This window comes from Lycium barbarum, chromosome 5, assembly GCF_019175385.1.
Source record: "Lycium barbarum isolate Lr01 chromosome 5, ASM1917538v2, whole genome shotgun sequence".
Taxonomy (NCBI): domain Eukaryota; kingdom Viridiplantae; phylum Streptophyta; class Magnoliopsida; order Solanales; family Solanaceae; genus Lycium; species Lycium barbarum.
In genome coordinates, this window is record NC_083341.1 from 125,965,491 (window position 1) to 125,991,734 (window position 26,244).

The 26,244-nt window shown below is 41.6% G+C and overlaps 1 protein-coding gene across 4 annotated transcripts; it reads right to left on the reverse strand.

Moving 5' to 3' along the window:
- Positions 1 to 26,023, reverse strand: LOC132641428 (uncharacterized). 4 transcript variants are annotated; one of them, XM_060358424.1, is made up of 11 exons: positions 25,813 to 26,023; positions 24,231 to 24,344; positions 24,029 to 24,147; positions 23,696 to 23,742; positions 23,513 to 23,613; positions 23,163 to 23,250; positions 22,922 to 23,030; positions 1,171 to 1,342; positions 1,023 to 1,100; positions 716 to 829; positions 1 to 602 (listed from the first exon to the last, which is right to left on the reverse strand). In XM_060358424.1, the coding sequence occupies exons 1-11, from the start codon at positions 25,975 to 25,977 to the stop codon at positions 510 to 512; spliced, it is 1,200 nt and encodes a 399-aa protein (XP_060214407.1). In that variant the 5' UTR covers positions 25,978 to 26,023; the 3' UTR covers positions 1 to 509. The 4 variants fall into 4 exon arrangements, with proteins under 4 accessions (XP_060214407.1, XP_060214406.1, XP_060214409.1 ...); XM_060358423.1 differs by having other exon boundaries at positions 1,020 to 1,100; positions 25,813 to 26,021; XM_060358426.1 differs by having other exon boundaries at positions 1,023 to 1,091; positions 25,813 to 26,020.
- Between the last annotated feature and the right edge of the window lie 221 nt (positions 26,024 to 26,244).

Below are 26,244 nucleotides of genomic sequence, written 5' to 3' on the forward strand. Positions count from 1 at the left end.
AGTCAAAAGGATTCAATATTTTTTTATAAAAAAAAATTACTTTATATGTATATATAGTACAACTTTCTGACGAAGCAGGTTCGATTAAACCCTTGCGCGGTTGCACCACCCAGCTCCGCACCCTGCTATTAAAAAAGCAAAGTACATTGAAATGTGCTGGCCATGTGGCCGAGTAGGGGACGAAAATAAACTTACTGGGGGCCAAAGTACACATAGAGAATTGTCAATTTGTCCTAATAGGTAAAAACGGGATAAATAATTTGCATCTACCATTACTACATGCTCTATGTCTTACTCTAACTGCACTAACTTTATCATCAACCTTGATTTCGCTATGCTAGGACCCCAGAATAGGAGAAATAGGTTCATTTCCACTTCCAAAGTTAGTCGTCTTTGCCTGCGTAACCTGCAGACGACTCTCCGGTGGTTAACGTTATACTCCTCAATCTGCTATGACGTTTTACTAGAGTCAAGCCAATACATCCTTGAGATACTCTTAAGAAGCTACTTCAAATCCCAAAGATGAAACAATTTGAGTAGCATGGAAGAAAGAGGGCACTGTCTTCTACTGCACGGGGTTGCCTAAAAGGATTTAATTGAATCTGCCAAGCAAGAAACAAGTTCAATTATAACGAAACGATTTAGAACAGTAGACATCTTTAAGGGCAAAATTTGAAAAGAAAAAAATGGTTGAGTTAAAAAAAAAAAAACTAACAGGAACGGTAGGAGAAGCCTCAGTCACTGAGGTTATGCAACTAATCGCCAGATTACAAGCTTCTTCGCAGTAATCAGAGAAAAATGCAGGCACTGTGATCTCCTTTATCAGCTCCTGCATGAAAAAGGAAAACAGCAAAGAAACATTTAGCAATACCAGACCTGGCAAGCTTTCTGAAAGGTCCCATGCACTGTCGACAAAATTCTAAAGGTTAAAACTTACATATGAATCTCATATCTATCCTGATATTAAGTACCAAGCACCAGATAGGCTGAAAATCAAGCATTGGAAAGAAAAGACTTACTACGGTTTGTAACCAGCTTCTGTAAGCAGCGACACCAGCATTTGGTGCAATAATTAGATTAGGAGGAGAACCCTGACAAAGCTGACAACATTTGAGTAACACCCAACAAAAGGAGGAAACATATGGCAAAGACAAATGCTGTTTGACTGACCTTCATAAGATCTTTATAACTATCATGATAATAGCCAGCATGAAGCTTCAATGTAATGGCTGAAGATCCACTTTGCAATGACATTGGGCCAAAACTCTCCATCGAACATTTACACTTGCAGTAGGTCTCTGTACAATGAGCATAATCACGAAGTTCAATTCTCTCACCATTCCTAATCATTAAAAAGCAAATGACGATGATCTATTAAAGGTACTTAGAGCAATGTGATTATAAATAATCTGCAAAGGTAAACAAGACACCGATGAACTTTTGAAAAATACAATCAAACAAAGTTGGAGGTTAGTGTGAACGTGATGTATTATACAGTTCAACAGAACACACGCTATCAGGATACCGGGGATTCAAATGATGGATCATGTGTAGTAAACTGGCAAGGATCCCGTTACTTCTAACCACTTTTCTGTTAGCATGATCTGCAAAAATTATATGTGTAGCAGTCATTATTCACTGAAGATGATTGAGGGATATAGAGCCCAAACAAGGGCGCTATATCAAACATATATTGCCTCCCAAGTTAATATTTCTTTATAAACCCTTTTTTTGGGGTAATTTCTTTTTGAACTTCTTTATTCCAGAAGCCATCAATTTACGACCCCCTGTTCCCGCAGCTAAGATTCTTTCAAGAATTAACAATGGAAGTTACTTCCTTTCAGCAGAATGAGAACTAAGTGTCTCTAATCTGATAATGTTCCATGCGCGAATAGGTTATAAGCGCAGAAATAGTACATGGATTTCACAATGAGATTACTCTCTTTTCCTGCTGTAAGTTGTATAGAGATAACTTTGTAAATTTCGTATGCTAATTATGTTTACCCCGAAATTAGGTAATCAATTGAATTTGTAAGTGAGGTATAGGATATGTGGACAAACTTTAATCTATTTTGGTTTTTGAGGGAATATATATATGGATTCATGTACAATGATTTGTAGATATGAATATATGCGTTAATAACTTGGATAAATACGTTGCATATGTTGCTATGGACGATTAAGTAAAGTGATATTAGAAGAGTGAAGCTAAACAATAATACTCCACAGATTCGGACTAAAGAGAGAAATAATATTTTGATTTGCTATTACAATGCTCTAGATTCCAAAAAGCTAATCCTTAAAAGTAGGGAAATGCCCCCTATTTATAGTTTTGCCTTATGGGCCTTGCATACAATATAAAACCCTTTTAGAATAAAGAAAACCCTAAAAGGATAAGGTTGGGCCGTACGGTCTGACACCCGTACGATTGGCAGTACAATGTGGCAGAACGGTCTTGACGCGTGGCAATTTTGTAACTGATCACCTGGACTAACGGCCACGATCAACTCGGTCATGAAGAAACCGGACTAACGGCCACGATCAACTCGGCCATGGAGAAACCGGACTGGCTGTGACAAGGAATTTCCTCCAGATAAACCGGACCAAACGATTTCCTCCGCTTTCTTCTAATCAACCACTTCTGGTGTAATACCTCCGGTCCGAAAGAAAGTCTTCATGCTCATGCTTGTTTCTTTCTTCCCTCGATCCCCGGTCTCACTGGTCTAGCATGAATCCGATTTTCACCGTATACAGATAGTCCCCACACTTTCCGGACCGTAGTTTTACCGGAGTAACGTGAAGTGGATGAGTCACGAAATTGGTAGTTCCATAAGCTCGTTCTTATCTTTTCATTTTGGCGGGAACAGTTGCGTCACGTCCCTCTGCCATCAGTTACGTGTCTCATCCCGAACGGCCAACTTTGGCAACCGCCGTAACGCACGTCGTTTCAAATCACGTCTCATTAATTGTGGGACACGTGGCATCCCCCGATTGGCTGGGATCTGTAACCGTCTCGGTCCTCATGCCTATATAAGGCCTTTAACCCCCTCTTTTTACCATTTTCACTTCCCCCTCTTCACTTCTTTCACTCACTAATCGTCCTTCTCTCCAATTTTCTTCTTTGATTATGATCATCCCCCTTCCTATTTGTTTCGATCATAAAAAGACCAACTTTGTCAACTTTTCTACTGTCGTTCTTTTGACTGAAAGTGCTACTTTGCATCTTCTCTCACTTTGTCATTTTGATATTTTCTCTCAACTGCTTCTTCACTCTTATTTTTTGTAACTTGTTCCTTCTCCCTCATCGAGTTCACCGAATCTCCTTTTTCATTATCTAATTCAAATGTCTGCCAACACTGAAATCACCTCCCAGGATGTTCCCTCGATTTCTTCCCAAGGAACCGAGCCAACTTCACAACCCAAGGGAAAAACCGTCGTTGAGCCCACTGCTTTGGACATTGTACCGTCCAAACCCAACTATAACAAGGAGTTTGAAGTTGAAAAGCCTTCTCCGGTTGCTGATAGAGTGTTTGATGTAAGGCGGTATCCATCGTCCATTACCGAGGACAAACTTGATCAAGTCCGGGATGATTGCGGATGGGATAACCGTCCGGTGCAAGTGTTTTCCCCCGGACCCGACGAATCGATCACCGATCATCGAGAGGGCTTCCTGTACGTTTACACCTATCCTTTTACACTCAAGCTCGATCCCCCAATCGATCCGGTTATTTTGGATATGTGCAAGACATATAATGTAACTTTGGCCCAGATTGGTCCGATAGTCTGGAGGACCGTGGCCTGCCTCCGGCTGTTGGCCAACAACGTGAAGGAGTTTACGATGGCTCACTTCATCCGATTATATTCCCCGAGGTTGTTCCGAGGGGATGTGATAAAGCTCCACAAGCGAAGCCGGAACCCGATCTTTTCGAATATGATGAAGACAGAGACCGGGGTTGGCTAGAGCACTACGTCCGGGTGAGGACCGTGTACATTATTCCGGCCAACTATATGCCCTTTCCGGAGAGGTGGAATGATAATCGTAAGTTTCTCAATTCTTTTAATAGTTAGCCTTGAATGCTTTGTCAAACGCTTTCCCTTTCGTATTAACACGATTTGTCGCCTTCTTTATACCATGCCACAGCCGTGGCATGGATAACTCCGGCTGTCCGGAACATGAATGAATGGGTTGGTGCTCTCCTTAGCCAACACACCCATAAAGCACGGACATGGGGACTCCTGTCGCGTGGCCGATGGGTCGCTCAAAACCACAGTAATACTATGCTTGGGTCGGAATTTATCGCATTTTCTACCTTTTCCTTTCCCCTTTTTCATAACCTCTTCGGTATTCAGGTTTACCCAAGGGTTCGGTGGAACCCAGACCAGAGCCAGCAGCCTAGCCAGCTGCGCCGGCTCCTGAATTTGATTCAGCGGGTACATCCCGTATCATTGCTGCTGCCAAAAAAGGCAGAGAAAGCCCTCGGACAAAGGGCAGAAACCAAAGAAGAGGGCAAGAAGCGTCGTTCGGACTCTAAGAGATGAAACGGAGCCCGATTTCCTCGTTCGGAGGGTCGGTGTGACCCCTTCTGTTGCTTCTATTCCGGAGGAGGATACCACCATTCCACCACTTCCTTCAGCCGGGGAAGGACCGTCAGCTCCGGCATTGCACACAGGTGGGGAAGAAGTTCTTTACCCAATTCCTCTAAGGTCGATTGAATATGTTGACATTTCAGGTGATGCTTCATCCGAGGAGACCCCCCTGCAAAGGACCAGAAGGTCCGGGCATGCACCAGCTGCCGAAGCCGATCAGAGGGCTGAGCCGGTCCCCGAGATCGAGGCTCCAATGGATGCTGGTCCACTGCCTGGTGACGAAACTGCTGCAACCTCTGAGGTCCTGCCTCTACCGAGGCTGCTCCGACTTCCCTAACTCCAGCTTCGAGGCCAGATAACTTTGATGATATGTTCTCGGATACTCCTCCTGCTACCGGGGAAGCTACCGGTTTCGGACATCTCCCTATCCCTCGAGTCACGAGGGCAGCTAGCCGATCCACCGAAACTGGTGCAAGAGATAGTCTGGTGCGCATCTTCAAGGCCTCGAGTGTGAAACCTAGAAGGGCAAGATCGGTCGTGAGTACCGTCCCTGAGGACTGCAGTTTTTATCGCGTCCTGTAGGGGTTGCAAGCTACCTAAGGCCCCTCGTCTCGAACTCGGATAAGCGGAAGATGACCGGGGTCCCCTGGCAGAGTCTTATTAACGAGGGCATGCACGCGGGTAACCGGGTAAGCTTATTAGCTTATCTTTCCATAATTCGATGTGAACCTTTCCTTCTCATTTTATCCAAGTTTAATGTCTCGTTTCTTTCACAGAACGTGGTGCTTGTCAATGAAGCCTTCATCCGTGCTCAGCAAGAGGTTGACGACCTTAGGGGCCAGCTGGACGCCCAGGGTCGGGAAACGGAGAAGTTCCAACACTTTTTGCAAGTGAAGGAGGATCAGTTGAACCGAGCGAGCTGCTGCCCTTTCCAACCTTTAACCCAAGCTCGAAACAGCGAAGGACGAAAACCTTCGGTTAAAGGATGAGTTGACCGGGATGGTCAAGAAGAACTGGCTTCTGGAAGAGGACAAGATCGGCCTTAGCCAAGATAATGCTCGTTTTTCTTCAAGGCTTGGTGAACTCGAAGCCACTATCTCTCAACTCCGGGGGGAGCTTGACTCGATCAAGACTGATGCCGTGAACATGACCGAGAGGCATCGGCTGCTTGAATCCGAGAATGCTAAGTATAAGGAGAGGATGAGGGTATTCGAGCAAAAAGCCGAGGATAGGGCCCGGATATGCGACGAGCTGAAAACTGAACTCGAGGAGACAGCCGAGGCTAATGACCTTCTCAAAGCCGAGCTCGAGTCGGCCACTCAAATCCAAAGTATCCTCGATGAAGAGAGAGATGAATTAGTGGCCAAGCTTGCCCAGGCTGAGGCCGATTTGGCAGAAGCCCTTAAGAGTATGGAGGCTGCCGAGGCTCATACCACGATTGCGGTGGAGTATGAACGGTGGAAGTCCCGGAGGGCCACCCTTGAGCAAGCCGAACATGGTTTTGCGGATCTCCCGGCCTTTATACTGGAAGCCAAAAGGACCGAGGAAAAAACCAAGAAAGCCCTCGATACTGATTCCGAAGATTCCGAGCAGACATTATCCGAGCATTCTGGATCCAGCTGCACCGGATAGATCAGGCCTGCACTTAGCCTTTATTTTGTCTTTGCCTTTTTGGCTTGTTTTTTTGTTTTTTATCTTCGTAGGAATTTCAGGTGTAAAAAACTCACATATATGGAATGCGCATTTTCCTTGTTGATTTTCTTTATTCTTTGATCTGTGTTTATTATGACTTTTGCTCGGAGATATTTTTTGGAATTATGCCTCGTTATCGGCTTTTCACTTTGTCCGGTATAATTTGTCCAGGGATTTGATCAAGTTGTTTGCCCATGGGACTTAATTATGCTCTGTGAATTCAGACGTCTCCGAATCACAATAGGCATTTTAGGGCCAATATTTTTTCGCCAGTTCATTTATCATGGATTAAGTTCGGACACCTGAATCCCAGCCTTAGCAAATTCTGATATAGCAATCCCCATTCGAAGGTGTTAAAGATTTTGGCTCGGTTCAATGTGACCTTGTTGCCTTTGTCGAATTTCGACTGTAGTACCCGGAGTAGGGTATTTGAATAAAGCAATGCCGAAATTCGGCGGTAATCACCGGGGTAGGGTGTTTAACAAGAAGACATATCCGAAAAGCAATAATCCGAATTTTCAATAATCTTTGTATTGCAAGTATTTGTACGGACATGATATGAGGATTTCATCCGTTTCCTTCTGTTTTTGCCGTAGCAAATACTAAGTGGACATGATTCATTCTGATCGTTTGGTCCTTACATCGAAACCTAATACAGATAGTCCGGTTTTGGACGAAGGTGAGAAACAAAATTTCGAGGACCCAACGACGTTCTACTTTGTTGAGCTGCTTCGTTTTCTGTTTACCAGGGTAAGCCTCGATGTGGATATAGTAGTCCCCTAATGTTTATCCGAGCTGCATGATCGGGTAAGCACTATCCAGTCCCACTCGTAGGATATACCCCCGAGTTTCCGGACACTTAACTTTATTTTTACCAAGTAACACGTTATACTTGTTGCCTCATTAAAAACCTTGTCGGAAAACCCATTTTGGGACAAAACCGTACTAAGGAAAAGAGTGCAACACGTGTTTTCAGACCTAGCACCTAGCTTCATCCGGTACTTGAATTCCTGCGAAAAAGAAAGATAAGCAAAATATAACACAAGGGCAAGTGTCCATACCTTAGCAGTAATATCTCTTCAAATGCGCCACGTTCCAGTTATTGCGCAACCGCTGTCCGTCCATGGATTCTAGCTTATACGACCCTTTACCCGTTATCCCGGTTATCTTGTACGACCCTTCCCAGTTTGGACCCAACTTACCATCGTTGGAATTCTTAGTGTTCAAAGTAACTTTTCAAAGCACCAAGTCCCCAACTTGTAAATGTCGAAAATTGGCCCTCCGGTTGTAGCACCTTTAGCCCTCCAGTTGTAGTACCTTTCCATTCTCTGTTTCTGGGCTGCAATTCGGACCAACGCATTTTCGAAAAGTTCATCCGTGAGGTCGAGTTTTATGGCCATGGCCTCCTCGTTTGATTCACCGGTGGCGTATCTGAACCGGAAACTCGGTTCGCCAATTTCTACGGGGATGAGGGCTTCAGCCCCGTAGACCAACGAGAAAGGTGTTTCTCCCGTGCTTGATTTTGCTGTGATTCTGTAAGCCCATAATACCTCCGAGAGCACCTCCCTCCAGTGATGCTTCGATGTTTCAAGTCTTTTCCTTAGATTTTAAAATTATTGTTTTATTTGTGGATTCTGCCTGTCCGTTTGCACTTGGGTGATACGGGGTTGATACAATTTTCTTGATCTTCAACCTTTCGAGGAAATCATTAACTTTGCTGCCAACGAATTAAGGACCGTTATCACAAGTTATCTCGGATGGGATGCCGAAACGACAAATAATGTGGTCCCATATGAAGTCAATAACCTCTTTTTCTCTAATCTTTTCGAAGGCCTGCGCTTCAACCCATTTGGAGAAATAGTCAGTCATAAACAAAATAAAATGGGCCTTACACGGTGCCCATGGCAGTGGACCAACAATGTCTATTCCCCACTTCATGAAGGGCCAAGGTGACATCACCGAGTGTAGCAACTCCCCGGGTTGGTGAATCATTGGGGCATGTCTCTCACATCCATCGCATTTCCGTACAAAATTCTTCGAATCCTCCTCTATCCGGTTCCAATAATAACCGGCTCTGATAATTTTTCAAACTAAAGCTTCTGCACCGGAGTGATTTCCGCAGGTCCCCTCGTGGACATCTCTCATAACGTACTCAGTTTCTCCGGGACCCAAACACTTGGACAAGGGCCCGAAGAAAGACCATCGGTACAATTAGCCGTCCACTAAGCAGAATCGTGCTGCTTTTGTCCTTAGGGACCGTGATTCTGTTGGGTCATTCGGAAGCTTTCCATCCTGCAAATAGTCGACGTACTTGTTGCGCCAATCCCATGTTAGACCCACCGAGTTTATTTCAGCATGCCCGGTTTCTATCGCCGAATTCATTAACTGTACCATGGTGCCGGGATTAATTTCTTCCCCTTCGACTGAAGAGCCCAAATTGGCCAATGCATCGGCCTCGCTGTTCTGCTCCCTGGGTACATGTTGCACGGTCCATTCTCTAAATCGGTGTACTATCACTTGGATTTTTTCCAGATACCTTTGCATCCATTCATCCTTGACCTCGAAGACGCCATTCACCTGGTTAACGACCAAGAGAGAGTCGCATTTTGCTTCGACTATTTTGGCCCCCATACTCCGAGCTAATTCCAAACCTGCAATCATAGCCTCGTACTCGGCTTCATTGTTAGTCAATTTAATAGTTCTAAAGGATTGTCGAATGGCATCCCCGGCAGGAGTTTTAAGCACGATTCCTAGCCCGGAACCTTTGAGGTTTGAAGCCCCGTCCGTGTGTAACGACCAAATACCCGAAGCCTTTCCCAAGGTTAGTAGAAGTTCTTTCTCAACCTCAGGGTCCATAGCCTTTGAGGTTTGAAGCCCTGTCCGTGTGTAACGACCAAATACCCGAAGCCTTTCCCAAGGTTAGCAGAAGTTCTTTCTCAACCTCAGGGACCATAGCCAGGGTGAAGTCTGCCACAAAATCGGCCAAGATCTGGGACTTGATGGCCGTCCGAGGCTTATATTCGATATCATATCACTAATCTCTACAGCCCATTTAGTTAATCTACCTGACAATTCCGGTTTATGCATGATATTCTTGAGAGGGTAAGTAGTCACTACGCATATCGGATGGCATTGAAAGTAGGGTTTGAGTTTTCTAGAAGCACTTACCAATGCCAATGCTAACTTTTCAAGGTAGGGATAACGGGTCTCCGCATCCCCTAAAGTTCTACTTACATAATATATAGGGAATTGCGTAGCTGATTCTTCTCGGACCAAAACCACCACTTACTGCTACCTCGGATACGGCAAGATAAAGAAATAATTGTTCGTCCGCTTTTGGTGTGTGCAATAGAGGTGGGCTGGACAAGTACCTTTTCAACTCTTGCAATGCTTTTTGGCATTCCGGTGTCCAAACGAAGTCATTCTTCTTCCTTAATAAGGAGAAGAAACGGTGGCTTTTATCCGAAGACCTCGATATGAACCGACTCAGCGCTGCAATCCTTCCGGTGAGTCTTTGCACTCCTTTGACGTTATTTACCACCTCAATATCCTCGATTGCTTTGATCTTGTCCGGGTTAATTTCAATCCCTCGGTTGGACACCATGAAACCCAAGAACTTGCCCGACCGGACACCGAAGGCACATTTCTCCGGGTTAAGCTTCACATTGTATTTACGGAGCACATCGAAGGTTTCCTGCAAATGTTTTAAATGGTCCTTTGTTTCCAGGGCCTTGACAACCATGCCATCAATATAAACTTCCATTGTTTTTCCTATCTGCTCTTCGAACATCCCATTAACTAGGCGTTGGTAAGTTGCACCGCATTCTTTAATCCGAAGGGCATGACATTGTAACAGTAAGTCCCGTACCGGGTAATAAATGATGTTTTCTCTTGATCCTCCGGGTGCATCCGGATTTGGTTATACCCGGAGTAAGCGTCGAGAAAACTCAACATCTCATACCCGGCCGTCGCATCGATCCTTCGGGCATGCTTTGTTCAAATCCTTATAATCAACGCACATTCTAAATTTATTACCTTTTTTCAGCACCGCCACTACGTTAGCCAGCCAATCCGGGTATTTTACCTCCCAAATCGAGCCTTACCTCATCCTTTACGAAGGCGTGCTTCGGTTCTGCCATAGGCCTCCGCTTCTGCTTCACCGGGGGAAATCTCCCATCGAGGCTGAGCTTGTGAGTTGTTATTTTCAGTGGCATACCTGTCGTATCTATATGGGACCATGCGAAGCAATCGGCATTAGCTTGAAGAAACTTAATTAACTTGTTCCTGAGCTCCGAGGTTAACCCCGTGCCCAGGTATACCTTTCTATCTAGTAGATATTCGAACAAGACGACTTGCTCCAGCTCCTCCACTGTAGACTTGGTTGCATCCGAGTCATCCGATAAGACGAAAGACCTAGGTACACCGAAATCATCTTCTTCATACCCCGGGTCCGACTCCTGCTGCTCCGATGTCGAACCCGTATACTTTAGTTGCTATTTATATTTAGAGTCCTTGCCACCGATTGGTTCGTCCTCTTTTGGATCCGGTTTTTTGGGAATGAGTGGCGCTTCCTCAACCGCAAACATCTCCCTCGCAGCGGGCTGTTCTCCTCGGATGGCTTTTACCCCCTCCGGTGTTGGGAATTTCAGCAGCTGATATAATGTCGATGGTACAGCCCTCATGCTATGTATCCATGGTCTACCGAGCAAAGCATTATACTTCATGTCTCCTTCGATGACATAGAACACCGTCGGCTGAATGGTGCCATCAATATTGACCGGCAAAGAAATTTCCCCCTTCGTGGTTTCACTCGCCATATTAAACCCACTAAGTACTCGAGCCACAGGTACGATCTGATCGAGTAGTCTCAGTTGTTCGACCACTCTCCACCGGATACTATTGGCTGAGCTACCTGGGTCAATCAAAATACGCTTGACTTGTGATTTAAAAATAAGAACAGAAATTACCAAAGCATCATTGTGCGGTTGAATGATGCCTTCTGCATCCTCGTTACTGAAGGAGATGGAACCTTCGGGCATGTAATCTCGGCTGCGCTTCTCACATACAATGGAAACTTTTGTCCGTTTCATCACCGGGCCTCGAGGCGCATCCATACCCCAGATTATCATGTTGATTATGTGCTGAGGTTCCACCCGTTCAGCCCGTTTGTTTGACTCCCTTTCCTTATAGTGGCCTTTAGCTCGCTCACTCAGGAATTGACGAAGGTGACCATTTTTCAGTAACCGGGCTACCTCCTCCCTCAATTGGCGACAGTCTTCAGTTCCGTGCTCATGGGGTCTGTGGTACTCACATATCACGTTTGGGTCCCGTTGACCGGGATCTGATCTCAATGGTCTCGGACATCTTGCTTATACGGTACGACCTATGGCCGAGACGAGATCCGTGGTATTGATGCTGAAGTTGTACTCCGATATCCTCGGCAGGTCTCTATTGGTAGCCGAGCTCCCGACATCACTTCTAAATGACAGGCCTCGGCTGTTCGATGGTGGCTCGGTCCGTTTATCACCCCGGCTGGAGAATTGGCTGGGACCAACCCTCGATTTTTCCGTCCTGAAGCTTGGCTTTTCTGAATGAGAGTACGGCTTGTACCTTTCCCTCAATGGTCTCGACTCCGGCTCGTAATTTTTCCTCGATCTCTCTGAGCTTTTGCTTATATTTACAGGTCCCGAGGGGAGGGAGTTCAAGTTGGTCATCCTCTACCCGAATTTTTGATTCGTACCTGTTATGAACATCAGCCCAGGTCACAGCCTCGTATTCCAGCAAATTTTCTTTTAGTTTGAACGAGGCCGTCGAGCTTCGAGGATTAAGTCCTTTGGTAGAAGCTTGCGCAACCCATTCCTCCGGAACCGGAGGGAGCTCCATTCGTTCCCTTTGGAACCGGTTGACAAATTCATGTAATAACTCATCATCCCTTTGGGCTATACGAAAAATATCCGCCTTACGAGCCTGCACCTTTTTGGCACCGGCATGAGCCTTTATGAACGCATCCGCAAGCATTTCGAAAGAAGTGATTGAATGCTCGGGCAGATGGTCGTACCAAGTCAATGCTCCCTTCGACAGAGTTTCCCCAAACGTTTTCAACAACACGGATTCAATTTCATCCTCTTTGACGTCATTGCCTTTTATGGCACAGGTGTATGAAGTCACGTGTTCCAGCGGGTCCGTTGTGCAGTCATATTTCTGGATATCCGGCATTTTAAACCTCTTCGGGATCAATTTCGAAGCCGCACTAGGAGGAAAAGGCCTTTAAATGTACCTCTTCGAATCCGGTCCTTTCAGAATAGGCGGAGCCACCGGAATCTGGTCCACCCGAGAGTTATATGTTTCCACCCTCTTCTCAGTTGAGTCTACCCGCTTCGCCAATGTTTCGAGCATTCTCAGAACCTCGGTGGACGAACCAGCTCCGAACCCATTACTCTCGATCATCCGTGTTTCGTCCCTTCTGGGTTCGGGAGGAACACCTTCCGTCCTCTCCGGGGTCGTTTCATCATTTTTGCTTTGTAACTGGGCTATTGCGACTCCTTACTCGGCAATAGCTGCTCTCTGTTCCTGCAACATTTCAAAAATTAAACTAAGTTAATATCATCCGGGGTGCCTAGCACTTTCCGACCTTGTGCACTGGACAAAGTAACTGAATTGTGAGTATTTAAGGGATCAGTGGCCGGCTGGGCGGCATTCTCCTGGTTCACGGTGTTCTGCCGGTTGAGGCCCTCCCTCGAATCAACGGAGTTTGGGTCGATGGGATCTGCTGGTAAGCCCCGTAGCCCACTGTTCTCATTTTCGGCCACAATCTCGTTGTTGTTGTCGTGACCAGATTGTCCACTGCTTGTCATTTAGGTCCGTTTCCACAGAGATGAACAAAAGATTCTTTAGTCTTAACGGGTAAGAGAGAGAAGCCAAAGATTAAAAGACCACTATTATCCTAGCCCCACGGTGGGCGCCAAACTGTTTACTCCGAAATTAGGTAATCAATTGAATTTGTAAGAGAGGTATAGGATATGTGGACAAACTTTAATCTATTTTGGTTTTTGAGGGAATATATATATGGATTCGTGTACAATGGTTTGTAGATATGAATATATGCGTTAATAACTTGGATAAATACGTTGCATATGTTGCTATGGACGATTAAGTAAAGTGACATTAGAAGAGTGAAGCTAAAAAATAATACTCCACAGATTCAGACTAAAGAGAGAAATAATATTTTGATTTGCTATTACAATGCTCTAGATTCCAAAAAGTTAACCCTTAAAAGTAGGGAAATGCCCCCTATTTATATTTTTGCCTTATGGGCCTTGCATACAACATAAAGCCCCTTTTTTTTTTTTAAATGGTAACTATGCCATTTTAGAATAAAGAAAGCCCTTTTAGAATAAAGAAAAGAGAAAAGACATCATTTAACCCCTGAACTTGGTATGAAAACTCGCTTTAACAACTAAACTTAAGTTGTATTTATATACCCCTTAACAACTTTCATTTCAATTCTTTTCCACCCCAAATGCTGACGTGGCAAAAAAAAAAATTAAGAGAGTAAACAACACAAAAAGTGGACCCGCTGATATATATATATATATATATATATATATATATTATTATACAATTAAAAAATAATATACAATTAAAAAAAAAAAAAAAAAAAAAAAAAGATGGGCCCCATAATTTCAACCTCCTTCTTCATCCTCTCCTTCTTCCCCATTCTTCATAGCCCCTGGCCCCCCACCCCCGTTGCCACGCCCCACAGTCCCGCCGCCCCCTCCCCCGTTGCCACGCCCCACAACCCCGCCCCACCACCTTCTTCTTCACCCCACAGCCCCGCCCCCACCACCTTCTTCTTCTTTTTCACCCCACAGCCCCGGCCCACAAATCCCTCTCTCTATATTCTCATCAATCTTTTCTTTTCATTTTTTGGTTTCTTCATTTTGATTTTTGTTTTCTTTCAAAAATAAAGTTATGGAATAAATGGGTTTGCTAATAATAATCATAATGGCTAACAATAACAACTAAAACAACCAATTTGGACGAATTTGAGTGTAAATGGGACTAATTTGAGGAGGAGTTGGATGAAATTTGTTAGGGGAGATGATGGCGGCGGTTGTGGGTGTGGGTTAAAGATGGTGTTGGTGATTTTTTATCCTTTTAAGGGCGGTTCATTCAAACTAATAATGGCCAACAATAACAACCAAAACAATCAATTTGGACGAATTTGAGTGTAAGTGGAACTAATTTGAGAAGGAATTGGATGAAATTTGGTGGGGAGATGATGGTGATGATTTTTTTTAAGGGCAGTTTGTCCAATTTGGACTGATAATAATAATAATTTTTTTTTTGCGGTGGCGGCAGCAGCGGCGTAGTGGTTGCTAAAGTAGGGTGAGGATGAGGAGAACGAAGAAGAAAGAGAAAAAGGGAGAAGAAGAAGAAAGAGAGAAAAAATAATAAAAGAAAAACAAAAAAATGAAGTGTTGGTAATTTTTGACATGGCAACGACGTGGCAACTGTCACACCCGAATTCCGCTAGGGTGTGATGGGCACCCGGCCCCACATCCGAAGCCGAGCGAACCCACAGGCCTTTAGGACACACATAATCTTAGTAGACTTTTTAAATCAAATAAAAATAAAATATATAATAAACTCTCAAAATATGCTTGTCCGATGCTTTCCAAATCAAACAGAATCTATAGTCGTACAGAATTTAACACATAATACAGAATGACATATCGGCTGATGAAGCCGCATACACAACTGGCATACTATACCCACGACTCTGTCTGCAAAGTCTCTAACATCAATCCAGAAAAGCATACATACAAACTCTGACTCGGCAGCACTCCAGGAGCAAATGGAGCTTTGCCAACTCTGCTGGGACACCCTCTATAATAACTTCACATCACCTGGGTGTACCTGCGCGGCATGAAACGCAGCCCCCCGAAGAAAGGGGGTCAGTACGGAATAGGTACTGAGTATGTAAAGCATGAGATACAATAAACAGAATCATAATCTGAGCAAGGAGTACCGAAAAGTAAGTACAATAACCGGAACATCAAAATACTTACTCACAAAACATAGGTAATGCATGTCAGAACATATGTCATATCCGGCCCCATTATGGGACACGATGAACAGAACGTGGTCGCCCCCCGTCACTGGCGCCACAACACAGCATACTCCAGAGTAGGGAATAACTCCGGAACATATCGTATTATATCAGATGGTCATATCATATCATATCATCATATATCAGAATGTGTGTACATGGCACAGCATACTCCACAACCCATGTGCATGTATACCTGCCCCCTCACATCGAGGCACGGCGAACAATGCAGTGGATTACGCGTGATAACATATCCTGGCCCGGGCTCAGTAAAGGAAACATTGAGGCGTCCACGAGTGGAGTAGTGAGAAACTAAATGCAATGTAAAATACAATACATTTACAAAGACTCGATAGGACATATCGAATGACAAATCGTAATAATGTAATCGGACGATAATCATAGTAGGTGTATTTCGGATGTCATAGTGAGTTACGTAGAAATAATCTTTCTGGGATCGTTCCCATGTCCCAAAATAGTTTATAAGACTCAATGGAATATTTAAAATAATTATCATTTAATAGTTAGAAGAATAGTTAAAACGTTTCCTTTAATATCGCTCAAAGATAAGGCAATAATACAATAGGAGATGAATCGGGAATAGTGGGCCCACCTCGGGTCAACTGAGGTGGCGTACACAATTTACGTATGTTACACTTCATGACGTCACTTGTGAGAGTTTTAAAGTAGTCGGGTCCTAGTTGCGCAAGTTCTATGTGTTTAGGCAATTTTTCCACTATTCATAAAATATTTAATTCAATTCTATTGAATGAAAAAGGGGCAAATGTAAACGCGGATTCCTAAGAGTAGAGTCGTCCCCGAGGCTCGTACCCGAACCTATCACATCTAAGACATGCCAAGAGAAGGAAAGGTAAAGCTTTACATACCTTATTTGCCTTTTACGCTTATCCGAATTCAATTCCCGTTTCCTCCAAATCTACAATTGGTCACAATTACCAAATATTAACTATAAGACTTTAGGACTTGAATCTTAAATTAACACTTTTCTACATAAATTTGGGCAGCATCTCCCCTATAAATTCAACATCCCCGAGATTTTAACTCGGCCAAAATAACCAACAACAACACCCACAACAACACCAACAATCACTACAAAACACATTCTAGCATAAATAGTCTTCTTTCCAACATAGTGCGACAACTCCCAATCTAACTTCGCACTTCCAAACTAATATCAATGTTTTCATATCCATTTACTATTCAAGATCATTCCAATACAATTCGGAAGCATTTTATATTATTCTACAAAATATACAAAAATTCCACCAAAACCATAATTCATCCGAAACTTCTAATTTTCGACATAAATATTCATAACACATTTTCATCTTCCAATTTCATTAACAATGATCATAATTCGCACCTTAACAATTTCATTTTCATAATTACATAAATCCACCATAAAATCACAAAACTTCCCATAACAACTTAACAACCAACCTTTCATGCTAATATGGACTTACATCCCTCCAAATTCACCAACTAACATAATAATTCACATTTAGATTTCACTTCCATAATTACATAAAAACTACATTAAAATCACATAATTTCCTATAATCATTTTCAACAATTTTCCATACCAACTTGAACCATTTCCTTCCATTTCCATTACAAGGCTTCAACAACACAATTAACATAACAAATAAAAATGGTTCATCCTTCTACACACATACATACCCACGGCTATATATATATATATATATATATTCATCATGCAACTTCCATATTTTCATGAATTCTTCTCCTTTCTACATTCCACAGCATAAATAAAACCTTCATATCACATAAAAAGAAATTAATTCTTACCTTTTCTTCCTAACTTCTTCACTTGACCAAAGTGTCAAATCTTCCGGAATAACTATACCACATTGTACAGGACCCTTGAATTAGTAAAAATACCACAAGAAAATAATTTTTGGGACAAGATTTTGAGGGGTCAAATTTTGGAGTTCATGGCCGAATGGCCTTCAACTCTTGCTCTTCTTCTTTTGTTTTTCTCCTTCTCAATTTCTCTTGAATGTTCTATGTGTAATATGATGATTAAATGGTCCTTTTATTAATTCATCACATGGAAAATTCACTTGGGCTTGGGTCCTTTTTATGGACCATGGCCGGATGGCCCCTATTGGGCCTCTTCTTCTCTTTTTTTTTGTCATGGGCTTAACCCGGTTGGCCCCGAGTTGAGCCTAGCCCACTGACCTTTTGACCTTAAAACGTCCATATCTCCTTGTACCGACGTCACCTGGGAACCCACGACCTATGGTTGGAAAGCTAATTCAATTATCTACAACTTCTATTTCTTGGTATTTTTCCAAATTCCAAACTTATCATACCATTTTTGCCCCTCAAAGTCAGGTCACCCGACAACGTTTTCCTAAAAATATTCGTTTGGAGGGCTTCCACTTTGATTTGGCCCAAGGGTCCTTCGTGAGTTGTGTTTAACTTTACATATGTGATTCATATAACTTGTCACATGTTCCAAAAAAAATCTTGACGTGTGGGCCCCACCTCATCTTACAAATAATTCGACGTTCAAAAATACGGGATACAACACTATCAACGTGAGTTTAAATTATGTAGCAACATGATTGTCAATTTTTTTGAGGAAGCACGTGTCACGCTCATGCTCTGAAAATGCGGGGTATAACATTCTCCCCCCCTTTAGAACATTCGTCCTCGAATGTTCAACTGATCTTATGGGGTGTCATAATACTTCGGGAGGGTCCCTTTTATAGTCGTCCTTTTTCTCATGCCCATTCCTTATCTTTTACCCTATTTTCCTTTATCATCGAACTTCTTGGTCTTTACATGAGTCCTCGTTCCGTATCATGAGTTTCCTAATCCACTGTACCAACTTATTATTCTTGTCCTTCCTAGGTCATCTCTTCTGTTATTGTTTCGTTACCACGCCTTAACAGAAGCCATGTATCTGACACGCAATCTTCACTTAACGATCCAATATGACCACAGGTTGTTCCTTACTCTTATTTTATCTACAGTGTTGCAGTCTCGCTCATCATGTTATGAATATCCATCGCCCTTTGGTGTTATAATGTTTCCTCATTTACTATCCTTCATAGTCCAATTATCCTTATGTTAGCTTATGATCCGAGTTCATAAGCGGTATTATAAGTTTGGAATTTGGAAAAATACTAAGAAATAGAAGTTGTAGATAATTGAATCAGCTTTCCAACCATAGGTCGTGGGTTCCCAGGTGACGTCGGTACAAGGAGATATGAACGTTTTAAGGTCAAAAGGTCAGTGGGCTAGGCTCAACTCGGGGCCAACCGGGTTAGGCCCATGACAAAAAAAAAAAGAGAAGAAGAGGCCCAATAGAGGCCATCCGGCCATGGTCCATAAAAAGGACCCAAGCCCAAGTGAATTTTCCATGTGATGAATTAATAAAAGGACCATTTAATCATCATATTACACATAGAACATTCAAGAGAAATTGAGAAGGAGAAAAACAAAAGAAGAAAAGCAAGAGTTGAAGGCCATTCGGCCAAGAACTCCAAAATTTGACCCCTCAAAATCTTGTCCCAAAAATTATTTTCTTGTGGTATTCCTACTAATTCAAGGGTCCTCTACAACGTGGTATAGTTATTCCGAAAGATAAGTTGCTTGTTTCGTAGATTTGGCACTTTGGTCAAGTGAAGAAGTTAGGAAGAAAAGGTAAGAATTAATTCCTTTTTATGTGATATGAAGGTTTTATTTATGTTGTGGAATGTAGAAAGGAGAAGAATTTATGAAAATATGGAAGTTGCATGATGAATATATATATACATATAAGCCGTGGGTATGTATGTGTGTAGAAGAATGAACCATTTTTATTTGTTATATTAATTGTGTTGTTGAAGCCTTGTAATGGAAATGGAAGGAAATGGTTCAAATTGGTATGGACAATTGTTGAAAACGTTCATTTCATTTCCTCTCTCCTCTCTCCTCTCTCCTCTCTCTTCTGTTTTCTCTCTCCTCTGATCCAACTCTCCAACGGTAACATCTCCTCCCTCCTCCCTCCTCCCACCCCACCCGCCACCCTGTCAGGCGACCAGACCGCACCACTGCCCAGGTAACTCCGGGGACCAGGTAACGCCAGCCACTTTTCCGACCAGATCTACTTTTTCTCTCTTTCCTTTTCTTCTTCTCCTCTTCTTCTTCTCTTCTCCTTTTCCCCTTTTTTAGCTGCTCCTGGCGCTGCCAGAACACAGCTACGTCATCGCCGGAGACTTTTTCCGACACCATTTTCCGGCCAGCCCTCTCTTTCTCTCCTTTTTTTTCTTTCTTTTTTCTTTTTCTTTTCTTGTTCCCCCTCTTCTCTGCTCCTATTTCAGGTCTCTGTGAGAATAATTCCGGCAGTGAACAGTTTTTATGTAATTATGGAAGTGAAGTCTAAATGTGAATTATTATGTTAGTTGGTGAATTTGGAGGGATGTAAGTCCATATTAGCATGAAAGGTTGGTTGTTAAGTTGTTATGGGAAGTTTTGTGATTTTATGGTGGATTTATGTAATTATGAAAATGAAATTGTTAAGGTGCGAATTATGATCATTGTTAATGAAATTGGAAGATGAAAATGTGTTATGAATATTTATGTCGAAAATTAGAAGTTTCGGATGAATTATGGTTTTGGTGGAATTTTTGTATATTTTGTAAATATTTTGTAGAATAATATAAAATGCTTCCGAATTGTATTGGAATGATCTTGAATAGTAAATGGATATGAAAACATTGATATTAGTTTGGAAGTGCGAAGTTAGATTGGGAGTTGTCGCACTATGTTGGAAAGAAGACTATTTATGCTAGAATGTGTTTTGTAGTGATTGTTGGTGTTGTTGTTGGTTATTTTGGCCAAGTTAAAATCTCGAGGATGTTGAATTTATAGGGGAGATGCTGCCCAAATTTCTGTAGAAAAGTGTTAATTTAAGATTCAAGTCCTAAAGTCTTATAGTTAATATTTGGTAATTGTGACCAATTGTAGATTTTGGAGGAAACGGGAATTGAATTCGGATAAGCGTAAAAGGCAAATAAGGTATGTAAAGCTTTACCTTTCCTTCTCTTGGCATGTCTTAGATGTGATAGGTTCGGGTACGAGCCTCGGGGACGACTCTACTCTTAGGAATCCGCGTTTAAATTTGCCCATTTTTCATTCAGTAGAATTGAATTAACTATTTTATGAATAGTGGAAAAATTGCCTAAACACCTAGAACTTGCGCAACTAGGACCCGACTACTTTAAAACTCTCACAAGCGACGTCATGAAGTGTAACATACGTAAATTGTGTACCCCACCTCAGTTGACCCGAGGTGGGCCCACTATTCCCGATTCATCTCCTATTGTATTATTGCCTTATCTTTGTGCGATATTAAAGGAAACGTTTTAACTATTCTTCTAACTACTAAATGATAATTATTTTAAATATTCCATTGAGTCTTATAAACTATTTTGGGACATGAGAACGATCCCAGAAAGATTATTTCTACGTAACTCACTATGACATCCGAAATACACCTACTATGATTATCGTCCGATTACATTATTACGATTTGTCATTCGATATGTCCTATCGAGTCTTTGTAAATGTATTGTATTTTACATTGCATTTAGTTTCTCACTACTCCACTCGTGGACGCCTCAATGCTTCCTTTACTGAGCCCGGGCCAGGATATGTTATCACGCGTATTCCACTGCATTGTTCGCCGTGCCTCGATGTGAGGGGGCAGGTATACATGTACATGGGTTGTGGAGTATGTTGTGCCATGTACACACACATTCTGATATATGATGATATGATATGATATGGCCATCTGATATGTTTGATATGTGCATATTCTGATATGATACGATATGTTACGGAGTTATTCCCTACTCTGGAGTATGCTGTGTTGTGGCGCCAGTGACGGGGTGGCGACCACGTTCTGTTCACCGTGTCCCATAATGGGGCCGGATATGACATATGTTCTGACATGCATTACCTATGTTTTGTGAGTAAGTATTTTGATATTCCGGTTATTGTACTTACTTTTCCGTACTCCTTGCTCAGATTATGATTCTGTTTATTGTATCTCATGCTTTACATACTCAGTACCTATTCCGTACTGACCCCCTTTCTTCGGGGGGCTGCGTTTCATGCCGCGCAGGTAACACCCAGGTGATGTGAAGTTATTATAGAGGGTGTCCCAGCAGAGTTGGCAAAGCTCCATTTGCTCCTGGAGTGCTGTCGAGTCAGAGTTTGTATGTATGCTTTTCTGGATTGATGTTAGAGACTTTGCAGACAGAGTCGTGGGTATAGTATGCCAGTTGTGTATGCGGCTTCATCAGCCGATATGTCATTCTGTATTATGTGTTAAATTCTGTACGACCATAGATTCTGTTTGATTTGGAAAGCATCGGACAAGCATATTTTGAGAGTTTATTATATATTTTATTTTTATTTGATTTAAAAAGTCTACTAAGATTATGTGTGTCGCAAAGGTCTGTGGGTTCGCTCGGCTTCGGATGTGGGGCCGGGTGCCCATCACACCCTAGCGGAATTCGGGTGTGACAAAGTGGTATCAGAGCAGGTCTGTCCTAGGGATTGTCTGCAAAGTCGTGTCCGGTAGAGTCCTGTTTATGGTGTAAAGCGCGCCACATTTATAAACAGGAGACTACGGGGCATCTAGGGATTGTTGACTTTCTTTCTGTCTTAGATCGTGCGATAGAGCCAAGTCATAGGAAGATGAAACCCTTTATATGGGCCTTACATACGATGGAAGAAAATAAGTGATGACGTGGAAGGTTATGACATAAACCTTGGTATATTTGTTCCGCTACCTGAAATTGGAAGCTCCGGATGTGGGGTCGGGTGCCCATCACACCCTAGGGAGATTAGGGTGCGACAGCAACGATGTGGCAATGACGTGGCGCGAGTGTAATACACCTCACCTTGTGAGTGTGGTATTATTTTTTTAGGGTGGAAAATAATTGAAATGAAAGTTGTTAAGGGGGCATATAAATACAACTTAAGTTTAGTTGCTAAAGTGAGTTTTCGTGCCAAGTTCAGGGGTTAAATGATGTCTTTTCTCTAAAGAAAACCCTAAAAAGATAAGATTGGGCCGTACGGTCTGACACCCGTACGATTGGCAGTACAATGTGGCAGAATGGTCTTGACGCGTGGCAATTTTGTAACTGATCAACCGGACTAACGGCCACGATCAACTCGGTCATGGAGAAACCGGACTAACGGCCACGATCAACTCGGCCCTGGAGAAACCGGACTGGCTGTGACGAGGAATTTGCTCCAGATAAACCGGACCAAACGATTTCCTCCGCTTTCTTCTGATCAACCACTTTTGGTGTAATACCTCCGGTCCGAAAGAAAGTCTTCATGCTCGTGCTTGTTTCGTTCTTCCCTCGATCCCCGGTCTCACCGGTCTAGCATGAATCCGATTTTCACCGTATACAAATTAACTAGAGCTTGCATTGAAAAGTAATTAAACCAGAAACACGAAATAAAGGTGGGCAACCAAACCTTTCTTCTGGAATTGCAGGTCCCACGAGATCAATATGTATTCGAACATCAGGAAAAACTGCATGCAGTTCACTGAAAACTGCAAGCTGATGAAGCTCTTTTTCAGGACCTTCACATTTCAAACAAGAGAAAGAGCTCAAACTTAGTACCCAAATTGTGAGTCCTTGAAAAGCTAGCTCAAAGGATATGAGATCCAAGTGTCGATAAAGCCCTGTACCAAGTGCAAAAGAAACGAGAGTACCTAAATAATGTATGCATAGCTGATTACTTATTTCAGGAATCAGGTTCCCTTGAGCTGCCAGCTTAATAGACCAATACAGCGTCATCGGCTGGAAAAATCAACAGAAAGATACCATTACAAATGAGCCAGTGAGTTTCACCATTGATTTCTCTAAAGATTGACAATCCAATAGATTCAAACAATTCATACAACATGTTGCTCATATCATCAAAGACCACATAAGCATAATGTCCTTAAATGGAATGACCATATGGAAGAAACTGCAACACAAAATGGCAAAGAAGTATATCGCCTAGGAAATATGGCTACTACAAACTCATAATTGTAAAATATGTGTACAGCTAACCTACCCAGTGAAGTAGCAAAGCAACAGGAGAATATAGCGGAATGCACCTCCATTCATAATATTCTTTCCAACCACTAAGAAGCTTTATTAATGGAGCGGGTGGCTCTGCGTTTGTACAATAGTTTAAATTAGCATTAGAGACGACCATTGTATTCATGTATTAACTGTCTAAAGCACTGCATAGTACCTCTACAAGGACACAATGCACTAGATAAGTTCCAGCCTTTGATGAGCCTAATAACAAAAATCAAGGATAAGATTCCATATATGGTTCAGGTTAGAAGTATTTCATTAAATCCACATAGCAGCACTCAGTAGAGATCAAAATTGAAATTCCTCATTTTGGAAAGACACGGAAAATGCAAAGAACCTTGTCTGAAAATGCAAGGAATACTTTGTCTAATGTTCAGACAAAGTATCCTCTTAGGCACTGTAATATAAAGCTTGTAATTAGAAGGCTAAGAAGAAAAGAAAGAAAAGATCAAAAACAAAATATTGTATCTTGAAAACAGTAAGCAACCTTGAGCAATCCAATATAGCAGCTGATTCCCCACAGCTACATTCAAACGTCCACATTCCTACACGGTGAATTCCCTGTTTTATCAAGAATGAACACCGTGTTTCCCGTTTATCACGCACCTAAAAAGCACCACCAAGTATTTTACCTAAGCACTTCCATGGACGAATCGAAATAATAATTCAAAAGTTTATTTATTGCTTACCTGTACAGTAGCTTCTTCAGAAAATGTAAAAGGGAAATCACTCACAACATTGGCATGCTTCATTTGCTGTTCCAACCTCTGACACTCTTTCTTGTGTACATTCCCATGTGAAATCTGAAAACAAAATTAATAAATTCTCCCTCTGTTGTTACACTATTATTATTCGAGGCGTAAATAATTGTTTCACTAAGAAATTTAAACATCTTTTAAATATCCTTAATCATAAAATGTTGTGATTTATAGTACTCCCTCTGTTCCAGGGTATTTGGCAGGACACAGATTTAAGGAAGTCAATTTAACTTATTGATGTATATTATATTAGCAAGAGCGGAAGAAAATTGTTAAAGTAGTAGTTAGAGATTAGCTAGATAATTCATGTGACATGGGAAAAACCGGCTAAGGGAGGATACAAGCTCAACGTTGATGCAAGCTTCAAAAAAAAAATCTTCAAATGGGTTCTGGTTGTCTTATTCGAAACAGTCATGGTGACTGGATAGTGAGAGCAATGAGACGTGGGTATGCATATTCATCCATGCAAGCAGAACTAATGGACTCAATATGGCAAAGTTGCATAATTTAACACCTCTGGAAATAGAGACAGACTCAACAGAGGTGATCAAATATATAGAGCAAAATATAATTACGTTTGCTAATATTATTTATGAATGCAGGTCATTAATGCTCCAATTGAAGGCGATAAACCAATATATATGGCAAGACCTCCACCTTTTGTCGAAAGAAAACTAGAAACTGGTCGCCATGGAGGTCATCTGTTGTTGATAATATAAATGTACACGCTTGTAATGTTCTAGCTAGCTATGGGAACAAAAATGTCCTGCACGACATGAATGCTACTGATATGACTACTAATAATTTGGAAACACAAAACATCCCTCTGGATGGGTTTGTGTAATGTAATAATTTTTTTAGGGTTATTATGAATATATAAATAGATAAATAGTCTTTAAAACCAGAGGCGTATCTAGCCTACAAGGTTGGGGTTCAATTGAACCCCAAACTTTTGTCGCGGAGCCTAAATTTGTGTAAAAAATTATTAAAATTGCAATAAATAGTAGATATGAACCCCTAACTTTAAAAAAAAAAATATAATGGGTTCAATACTAAAAATCTTAAGATTGAACCCATAAAATTAAAATCCTGGATCCGCGTTTCAAACTAAAAAAAAGTTAGCTAGATAAAGAAAACATTACATGAATTTCAATTCTTCAAACTTACAAAAATTAATCGAAATGAGAATGACATGTCAAATAGTTTCGAACTTTCAAAATGGAAAAAGAATGTCATATAAATCCGAGAGTACATTAACTAGTTCTTAAACACGTAAATTTAAAAAAAAAAAAAAAAAAAATCACGTCCAAATTTAGTAAAGTGTGGACTATAAAACTAATTGAGCTTAAAGAAAAAAGATAATATTCTGAACTTTAGGACTATAATTACATGGGATAATTATCTATTTTAACTTGGGAAAGCATAAGGTTTTATAGCATTCATCAAGTAGTAGTAAAAGAATCAGATGATTCATACAAATACATATAGGATTATATATATATATACACTCAACCTGGTGAGAGATGGAGCAATAAGCAACTGCTTGGCAGCGACGACAACGTCTGGTGGCCGGGCCCGAACATGGGGTTCGACTTCCCCTGCCGGCGCACTCCATCGTTGACCGCAAGTTGGAAACAAAGAGCCCGTTTAGATCCTTACAAACCACATTATAATTCATTTTTTAAGTTAAGTTTTTATATCTGATAAAATAGATAACAGCTTAAAGTAAATAAGCCAAATAGAAAGGAGTTGCTCAACTCAACTTCTTTTTTTTTTTTTTTTTTTTTTTTTTTTTTTTTTGCTTAAAAAGCCACTTCAATTTGACCAATAATTTTATTTTTTTATTTTTTATATTTTTTATCAATTTTAATATTCTTTAATCACTTTTATTCAAATACATAATTATTTATTTATAAAATAATTGTTAACATTTAAAAATGTACTT